We start from the raw sequence: 10,350 nt of genomic DNA, 5'->3' as shown, positions 1-10,350 counted from the left end.
ATGAAGAAAGAATGGATAGACTCGGCTTGTACTCGCTAGAATTTAGAAGATTGAGGGGGGGGGGATCTTATAGAAACTTACAAAATTCTTAAGGGGTTGGACAGGCTAGATGCAGGAAGATTGTTCCCGATGTTGGGGAAGTCCAGAACAAGGGGTCACAGTTTAAGGATAAAAGGGAAATCATTTAGGACCGAGATGAGAAAAACATTTTTTACACAGAGTGGTAAATTATAGAATTCTCTGCCACAGAAGGTAGTTGAGGCCACAGTTCATTGGCTATATTTAAGAGGGAGTTAGATGTGGCCTTTGTGGCTAAAGGGATCAGGGGGTTTGGAGAGAAGGCAGGTACAGGATACTGAGTTGGATGATCAGCCACGATCATATTGAATGGCGGTGCAGGCTCGAAGGGCCGAATGTCCTACTCCTGCACCTATTTTCTATGTTTCTATGATCCGCTAACCGACAGGTAGAGTCAGTATCAATCAAATAACAAGCGCTAAACACAATAAATCTCAGTCACTGTTGGTGACCAAACATGATATAAAATATTTAAGATACAATTCATTTAAAAAATACAAAAGATTTTAAAAATTATATCATAATAAAACAGATAAAAGCATTATATTACAATAATTTGTTGCTACCTCAATACAAAATATGTAATACAATAATCATTTTCACAATAGACGACTGGGGCCATGATTAATTAGTGTGGTCTGTGGTGATGGAACCACACTGGAGAAATATTACCAACACGGATTGAAAATAGTTTTGACATCTCTATTAATTGTGTCTGATTTATCATAAGGGCACCATTATTAATCTGGGCAGTAACTTGTAATATTTGCACTGTTACATTCTGGGACCCCAAAAATACACTCTGAAGGCATCTTGCTTTACAGAGTCTGAAGAAGGGTCTCGACCCGAAACGTCACCCATTCCTTCTCTCCAGAGATGCTGCCTGTCCCGCTGAGTTACTCCAGCATTTTGTGTCTATCTTTGCTTTACAGAGGCTTGGCTTCATCACATTGACAAACGTAGCGTTTGTGGTGCGGAAATGCAGTCCTACTCCACGAAGATCAACAGGAATAAGCGGAGCTTGTCCATTTCATGAGAGGAATAGATCGGATAGACACACAGAGTCTCTTGCCCAGAGTAGGGGAATCGAGAACTAGAGGTAATAGGTTTAAGGTGGGGGGGTGGGGGGAAAGATTTAATAAGAACCTGAGGTAACATTTTCCACACAAAGTGTTGTGGGTGAATGGAACAAGCTGCCAGAGAAGATAGTTGAGGCTGGGACTATCGCAACGTTTAAGAAACATTTAGACAGGTACATGGATAGGACAGGATATGGGCCAAATGCAGGTAGATGGGACATGTTGGACAGTGCTGTTATAACGATCCAACCCAAAACATCACCTCTGATCTTCTCCAGAGATGCTGCCTAACCTGCTCAGTTACTCCAGCACTATTTGTGTTCTTTTTGTAAAGCAGCATCTGCAGTTCCTTGTTTCCCCAATATATTGAGATCTCAAAATCATTGTTCATTGTTTAAATCCCAGTTGCCCAGCTGAAGACAGGTCTCAACTCGAAGCATCACCTATTCCTTTTTTCTCCAGAGATGCTGCCTGACCCACTGAGCTACTCCAGCTTTTTGTCTATCGCCCATTAATTATATATATATATATATACGTACACTAGTTCTTTCCTGCACATGAGGGACAATTTATAGAGGCCAATTAACCTACAAACCTGCACGTCTTTTGAGCGCGGGAAGAAACTGGAGCACCCGGAAAAAAACCTACGCAGATCACGGGGAGAACGTGCAAACTCCGTACAGACAGCACCCGTAGTCAGGATCAAACCTGGGTCTCTGGCGCCGTGAGGCAGCAACTCTACCGCTGCGCCACTGTACCGCTGTGAGATGAGGAGGAATTTCTTCAGTCAGAGGGTGGTGAATCTGTGGAATTCATCGCCACTAACTTCCGTGGAGGCCAAGTCATTGGGTATTTTTTAGAGCAGAGGTGGACAGGTTCTTGATACGTAAGGTCACCATGGGGAGAAGGCAGGAGAATGGGGCTGAGAGGGAAAGATGATCAGCCATGATTGAATGGACTCAATGGGCCGAATGGCCTAATTCTGCTCCTATGAATTTACGAACGTATGTGTTCCTATGAAGCACCCGGCATATCTTAATTATATCATAAAATGGTTTAGAAATAAATTTTTCTTTCTGGTGCTTTGAATAAAGTTTAGATTAATAGAAAAACGATAAAAGCCTTTGTACAGCAGAGCGAATGATGACTTGCATTGGTCATCATCATTAGCCGAGTCCTTCCACAGCCCACGTGTGGTGGATCAACTCGTCTCATTGTCCAATGGCCCGACATGCAGTTCTCCAGACACTTCAAGCCAACACGCCATTGGGTTCTGCCAGTCAGTAGGTCGGTGTCAGGAGCCACCTGCAGGCGGGCAAGTTTCAGGTCCTTGGTGGAGATACGGTGGGCCAGGAATCGCTCATGGGTTCAACAGGCATTGAACATCACAGGTCAATCCTAGTCCAGAGTCATTCAGAACCAAAATGTCCGTTGAAGCTAAAGGAGGAAGAGCGTTTGCCCCTGGGGACGGTTCCCAGCTCTGCAGCTCGAGGTGAGCATTCAGGAGTATTCAACCTCGTGATGATGGTGAGATTCCCGAGGTCCCGGTTACAAGTTCCGTGGGGGTGTTTACAAAATGGAGTTTGCGATTTTCACTGGTGTCTTCAGGGGTTTATTTGGAGTTTCCATGTTCTGGGCAATGGCTGGGTGTGGGGACAGGGGGGAGGGGAAGACCTGTAGCCGCTCTCAGCTCTACTGTCGCCGACGGTCATAGTCACTGACCATCCGCTTGATGTAGGAGAGCTTGCTCTTCATTCGCTTGCTCTGGAGACGCTTGTTGCGATATTCGGACGTCTGAAAGCAAGACAACAAAATCGGTTCACTCCACGCGTAATTTTGTCCTCTCTCTCTCTCAGCGTCACGGAGTCCACACAGTCTGGAGACAGGCACCTCGCCCAACTTGCCCACACCATCCCATCTAGACTAGTCCCACTTACCGCTGTACCATAGAGAGTATCCTGACCACCTGCTACACGGTATGGTACAGCAGTTGCACTGTAGCGGACAGGAAGGCACTACAACGGGTGGTGAAAACCGCGCAGTACATCATCGGTGCCCCGCTCCCTGCCATGGATGCCCTCCACCCAAAACGGTGTCTGAGACGGGCTGGGAAGATCATCAAAGACCCCTCACACCCCAACCATGGACTGTTTGCCCTCCTCCCATCAGGGAGGCGGTACAGGAGCCTCAGGTCACGTACTAGTAGGATGAGGAACAGCTTCTACAACAATACAATCACATTGCTGAACTCGGAGTCCCGCCGATAGATTTCTCTGGTCCCTCCGTCCCCATTGTTTAATTATTCTGTATTTTTTGATTATTCTGTATCTTCTCTCTTTCTATTTTTTTTATTTCTTTATGTACAACTACTACGGACTGACGCAAAACTGCATTTCGTTGTACTCATACTTGTATTTGTGCGATGACATTAAAGTTGAATTGAATTGAAAAACTTACAAAATTCTTAAGGGGTTGGACAGGCTAGATGCAGGAAGATTGTTCCCGGTGTTGGGGAAGTCCAGAACAAGGGGCCACACAGTTTAAGGATAAGGGGGAAGTCTTTTAGGACCGAGATGAGAAAAACATTTTTCACACAGGGAGTGGTGAATCTCTGGAATTCTCTGCCACAGAAGGTAGTTGAGGCCAGTTCATTGGCTATATTTAAGAGAGAGTTAGATGTGGCCCTTGTGGCTAAACGGATCAGGGGGTATGGAGAGAAGGCAGGTACAGGATACTGAGTTGGATGATCAGCCATGATCATATTGAATGGCGAATGGTGCAGGCTCGAAGTGTAGTGCACCCTCAGGCTTCTGGTACTAGACACCGAGCTGTGTATGGGGAGGTCTGTTGATTGAGATCACGACAAGATCTGGTTAATCTACTTACTTCACTCTGAGAATTGTGACACACTCACCATTTTGAAGTTCTTTAACCTGTTGTATTCCTCAGCAACTCCCTGAAACAAAGCAAAATCCAGCAGAAGAAACAATGATTTAGTTTAGTGAATCGAGGGATATGGGGAGAGGGCAGGCAGGCACAGGTTATTGATTGGGGATGATCAGCCATGATCACATTGAATGGCGGTGCTGGTTCGAAGGGCCGAATGGCCTTTACTCCTGCACCTATTGTCTATTAGCTGTGTGTTTGGTGAAAACTGGTTACCGACAACGAGACTCAACAAGACGAGTTTGAAGCGGGTATGACTTGGGTGGGGGATGGAGGGTGGGGGGGGTAAAACAAAGAGGCGGCAAAATCTACGTGCACATACGTACAATTAAATTATTTTTATGGTTACAGTTCAGTAAATATATCGCCATACATTATCAAAGGGTGGTCAGGATTGTAAGGGTGGCACAGTGGCGCAGCGGTAGAGTTACTGCCTCACAGCGCCAGAGACCCGGGTTCGTTCCTGACTACGGGTGCTGTCAGTACGGAGTTTGCACGCTCTCCCTGTAACCCCGTGGGTTTTCCCCGGGCGCTCCGGTTTCCTCCCACACTCCAAAGATGTGCTGATTTGTCGATTAATCAAAGAATATCATCAAGGACAGCTCCCATCCTGCGTTTGGACTGTTCGACCTGCTGCCCTCTGGAAGGTGCTATAGGTGCATCAAATGCAGGACAAATAGACTCAGGAATAGTTGCTTTCCAAAAATTATAACTACTCTTAATTCAAATTCACACATGCACTGACTTCACAGCCCAACACCCGGACTTCCATCTGTATATATGTATATAGCGCCGCAGAATTGTGCACCTATCCCCCCCCCCCCCTTCTCCCTTCTGTTTTTGTTTTCCTGTTTCTTGTTTTTTGTACTAAATTATATGTATGCACTGAGTACGAGCAGCTTTTAATTTCATTGTACATGTATAGTGACAATAAATGGCATATCTATATCTTCTGTAAATTATCTCTAGTGTGTGTAGGGTGGAACTGGTGTGCGGGGTGATCGCTGGTCGGCACGGACTCGATGGGCCGAAGGGTCTGTTTCCGCGCTGTATCTAAAGTCTAAAAAAGTAAATTCGACAGCATATTGGAGCAAGATTAATAATACTTCTATTTCTCGTGCTATTGGCGAGGAAATTAATGATTGAATGAATACGTTCATTGGCCAAGTATTCACATACAAGGGATTTGCCTTGATGCTCCACCCACAAGTGACAACAACATACAGTGACAGTTCGGAATGACACATAAACATTAAACATTAATAATAAAACATTATTGATTAAAGATGTGAATTAAATAAACATGGGAGGTTCCCATACCTGATAGCTGGGGTCATCTTCAGTGACCACATCAAGCCTCTTGCTCAGGTAATTAATCTGGTCATTGACTTCCTTCATTTCGGCACAGAGTTGTCGGTACTCCTGGTGGTTGGCGTCAAACTCACGCTTGTAGTCCTGCCTGGTGGGGTCAGATGTTATGGGAGGGTACAACCTGATGAGACAAGGTAGTGCGGGGTTAGAGCAGGACCCATTCCCACGCTCCCACTCCCAAGAAGGGAACAGCATCATCTTACAGAACATCCAGGTGGTTTCTACGGAGAGAACGTGCTTCCACTTTGGTTCTGAACGGGACAGGATGACTTTGCGTCCGTTTTTTAAATGAAAGAGGGTAATTTTACACCATGTGTTTTGGATTGGACAGGTACGCGGATAGGACAGGTACATGGATAAGACAGGTACATGGGCGGGACAGGTACACGGATGGGACAGGTACATGGGTAGGACAGGTACATGGGTGGGACAGGTACATGTACATGGATAAGACAGGTACATGGATGGGACAGGTGGGACAGGTACATGGGTGGGACAGGTACATGGGTGGGACAGGTACATGGGTGGGACAGGTACATGGATGGGACAGGTACATGGATGGGACAGGTACATGGATAAGACAGGTACACGGATAGGACACGTACATGGATAAGACAGGTACACAGGTAGGACAGGTTTAGAGGGATATTGGCCAAAAGCAGGCAGGTGGAGCTAGTGTGTCATTGTGGGAGGAAGCCTGAGCACCAGGAGAAAACCCACGCGGGTCACGGGGAGAACGCCCAAACTCCGTACAGACAGCAGCTGAGGTCGAAGGTGGAAGCCGGGTCTTTGGCGCTGCGAGGCAGCAGCTCCACCCGCCGTGCCGCTGTGCGGGGAGGGCATGTTGGGAGGTCAGTATGTGGTGCCGTGCTCACCTTTCCCACTGCTCATCATCATCCATGTCATCGCAGGACTCTGGCCCCGTGGTATAATCAGTCTCGTACTGAGACTCCTCCACCTCCGGACGGCCCCTCCTCCTCTTCCCCTTCTTCCGACCGGCCGGGCGCTTGCTCGGGGGCTCCTCCGATGGAGTGGAGTTGTAGTTTCTCGAGGGGTAAGAGGAAGGTTGATAGCTGGTGACAAAGCCCACACAGAGACCAGTTACACCATCTACAGTAACACAGCTGCGTTCCCCCATGATAAAAGGCACACCGCCCAAACACAGTGCTGAATATACTACCAATAGACAATAGACAATTGGTGCAGGAGTGGGCCATTCGGCCCTTCGAGCCAGTACCACCATTCACTGTGATCATGTCTGATCATCCACAATCAGTACCCCGTCTGAAGAAGGGTTTCGGCCCGAAACGTTGCCCATTTCCTTCACTCCATAGATGCTGCTGCATCCGCTGAGTTTCTCCAGCATTTTTGTGCACCCCTGTTCCTGCCTTCTCCCCCTATCCCCTGACTCCACTATCTTTATGAGCTCTATCTAACTCTCTCTTGAAAGTATCCAGAAAAAACAGCCTCCACTGCTTTCTGAGTCAGAGAATTCAAGACTGACAACTCTCTGTGTGAAAATGTTTTTCCTCATCTCCATTCTAAATGGCCTACCCCTTATTCTTAAACTGTGGCCCCTGGTTCTGGACTCTCCCAACATCGGGAACATGTTGCCCGCCTCAAGCGTGTTCGAATCCTTAATAATCTTATATGTTTCAATAAGATCCCCTCATCCTTCTAAACTCCAGAGTGTACAAGCCCACAGCCGCTCCATTCTATCAACATATGACAGTCTCGCAATCCTGGGAATTAACCTGGTGAACCTACGCTGCACTTTCTCAATAGCAAGAATGTCCTTCCTCAAATTTGGAAACCAAAACAGCACACAATACTCCAGGTGTGGTCTCACTAGGGCCCTGTACAACTGCAGAAGGACCTCTTTGCTCCGATACTCAACTCCTCTAGTTATGAAGGCCAACATGCCATTTGCTTTCTTCACTGCCTGCAGTACCTGCATGCTTACTTTCAGTGAGTGATGAACAAGGACACCCAGATTTTGCTGTACTTCCACTTTTCCCAATTTGACGCCATTTAGATAATAATCTGACTTCCTGTTTCTGCCACCAAAGTGGATAACCTCACATTATATCGTTGAAAATGCTGTGAATAAGAGAAACGACAAACTCCTCCCCACAGTGTTGCTACAGCAACCAGTCATTGTACACAACATCACAGCGCCAGAGATCCGGGTTCGATCCTGACTACGGGTGCTGTCTGTACGGAGTTTGCACGTTCTCCCCGTGACCTGCGTGGGTTTTCTCCGGGTGCTCCGGTTTCCTCCCACACTCCAAAGACGTGCAGGTTTGCAGGTTAATTGGCTTGGTAAAAATTGTAAATTGTCCCTAGTGGGTGTAGGATAGTGTTAATGTGCGGGGATCGCTGGTCGGTGTGGACCCAGTGGGCCGAAGGGCCTGTTTCTGTGCTGTATCTCTAAGCTAAACTAAACAAAAAAATTGCAGTGGGTGAAGTGGGTCAAAGACTCATTTTAATGCAGAAATTAAATTTTAAATGGTCTCTTTGCCTATGAGTCTCCTGGTCTGTTCATAGATTCTAGGAGCAGAATAAGGCCATTCGGCCATGCAGCGGTAGAGTTGCTGCCTCGCAGTGCCAGAGACCCAGGTTCGATCCTGACTACGGGTGCTGTCTGTATGGAGTTTGTACGTTCTCTCCGTGACCTGCGTGGGTTTTCTCCGGGTGCTCCGGTTTCCTCCCACACTCCAAAGACGTGCAGGTTTGTAGGTTAATTGGCTTGGTATAGTTATCCCTAATATGTGTATGATAATATTAGTGTGCAGGGATCGCTGGTCGGAGCGGACATGGTGGGCCAAAGGCCTGTTTCCGTGATGTATCTCTAAACTAAACTAAACGGGGTCAATTAAATCAATGCTTGCTCCAAGATGCAGGCGACATGTCGCGGGGTGAAGCCTGTACGGTCGTGAGTAGTCACCCAAAGAGCCGGACCTTATTCTGGTCGTCGCTGGGTTTTCAACATGTTGAAAATTTTCGGCAACCTGCTGCTCTTCAGAATCAGAATGTTTTATTGTCATTGCATGTGTCACTCTTGAACACAATTCAGAAACTCCTTCCCCTCAAACTCCTCACATCATTGCTATCCCAGTTTAGTTTTGTTTAGTACAGTTTAGTTTAGAGATACATCGCAGAAACAGGCCATTCGGCCCACGGACTCCGCGCTGACCGGTGAGCATCCGTTCACACTAACACTATCCTACACACACTGGGGACAATTTTAATTTATACCAAGCCCATTGACCGACAAACTTGTATGTCTTTGAAGTGTGGGAGGAAACCGGACATCTGAAGAAAGGTCTCCCATTCCTTCTATCGAGAGATGCTGCCTGTCCCGCTGAGTTACTGCAGCATTTTGTGGCTGGCTTCAGAGAAGACTCACGCAGGTCATGGGGAGAACCTGCAGACCAGCACTCATGGCCAGAATGAGACCAGGGTCTTTGGCGCTGTGAGGCAGCAACTCTACCGCTGCGCCACCATTTCATATCTCTGTAATTTCCACGTACATTTGCTCCACGATATCCCACCAGCCTGTAGAACAACCCTGTAGAACTACTTTGAACATCACTAAAGATAGACGCAAAGTGCTGGAGTAACTCAACAGGTCAGGCAGCATCTCTGGAGAGAAGGAGGCAGCATCTCTGGAGAGAAGGAGGCAGCATCTCTGGAGAGGAGGCAGCATCTCTGGAGAGAAGGAATGGGTGACGTTTCGGATCATTTCCTCAGTCTGAAGAAGGGCCCCCGATCAATCTCTCCCTCCTAACCCCATTCTCCTGCCTTCTTCCCATAACCATCTAGAAATGGACGTTAATTTTTTTTTTAACATAGAAGTATCATTTGTACAAGTATCGACGGAAGGGATTGCCTTGTCAGTTTCCAAAGCAAATCTCTTTAGGAAGGCTCTCGACCCGAAATGTCACCCATTCCTTCTCTCCAGTGATGCTGCCCGTCCCGCTGAGTTACGCCAGCATTTTGTGTCTGTCTTCGGTGTAAACCAGCTTCGTTCTACACTGCCCCTGCGGTGGACTTGAACTTACGGACTGTCAGTTTGACTCTCCAAGTTGTACGCGGTCGGTCGTGGGTTATAATCAGCGACGCTCATTACGTTGACTCCGTTGGCCGGTTTATCAGAGAACTGAATGGTTTCTGCATCTTCGTTACCTGGTGCTGGAACCGTCTTCACCTGTAAACACCAGAAACATCTCGGTTAATCGCATGTCCACACAGTCCAGGTACAGTGAAAGGTTTTGTAGCTCCATTTACAGTGTATGGATACATTTTGTTGTCTCTGTACTGTACACTGACAATGACAATTAAATTGAATCTGAATCTGAATCTGATACATGATACAGCTGCTCCTGGAGGTACCGAGGTCTAGTCGGAGGCTCAGAGGGGATAGAGCCTTCTCTGTTGCTGCTCCGGCACTCTGGAACACCCTGCCGTTGCACATCAGACAGGCCCCCTCACTGTCCATCTTCAAATCCAGTGTTAAACCACATTTGTACTCCCTGGCTTTTGACCATGCCTGAGGCTTTGCTTCTGTTTGTGGTGTTTTTGATGTTTCTTTATTTTACATGTCTTTTCCTACTATTTCTTTTGATTGTTATTTTTGGTGTGTATTCACTTTTTTGTCAATGATTAGTGATGTACAGCACTTTGTTGCAGCTATGTTTGTTTTTAAAGTGCTCTATAAATAAAATTATTATTATTATTATTATTATGATAAAGGAATAACGTTTAGTCCAGGAGTCGACAACCTGCGGCCCAGGGGCCGGATCCGGCCCGTATCACAGAATCATCCGGCCCGCAGGAGTATTGTTTTTCCAATTCGTTTTCGCTACCTGGGAAC

General features: G+C 46.9%; 1 protein-coding gene across 1 annotated transcript in view; it reads right to left on the bottom strand.

Moving 5' to 3' along the window:
- Window positions 1-512: 512 nt before the first annotated feature.
- Window positions 513-10,350, bottom strand: part of LOC129710920 (uncharacterized) — a 54,678-nt gene continuing 44,840 nt past the window's right edge. The window contains exons 10-14 of the mRNA XM_055658225.1: window positions 9,539-9,684; window positions 6,350-6,547; window positions 5,424-5,595; window positions 4,072-4,113; window positions 513-2,951 (exon numbers count right to left, since the gene is read on the bottom strand). Coding sequence (XP_055514200.1) covers window positions 2,850-2,951; window positions 4,072-4,113; window positions 5,424-5,595; window positions 6,350-6,547; window positions 9,539-9,684 — 660 coding nt within the window. The 3' untranslated portion in view covers window positions 513-2,849. The remainder of the gene's footprint in view (window positions 2,952-4,071; window positions 4,114-5,423; window positions 5,596-6,349; window positions 6,548-9,538; window positions 9,685-10,350) is intronic.

The sequence above is a fragment of the Leucoraja erinacea genome, chromosome 29, assembly GCF_028641065.1.
Source record: "Leucoraja erinacea ecotype New England chromosome 29, Leri_hhj_1, whole genome shotgun sequence".
NCBI classification, from domain to species: Eukaryota; Metazoa; Chordata; class Chondrichthyes; order Rajiformes; family Rajidae; genus Leucoraja; species Leucoraja erinaceus.
Note: the sequence above shows the minus strand (reverse complement) of the source record. Positions and strands in the feature narration are given on the sequence as shown.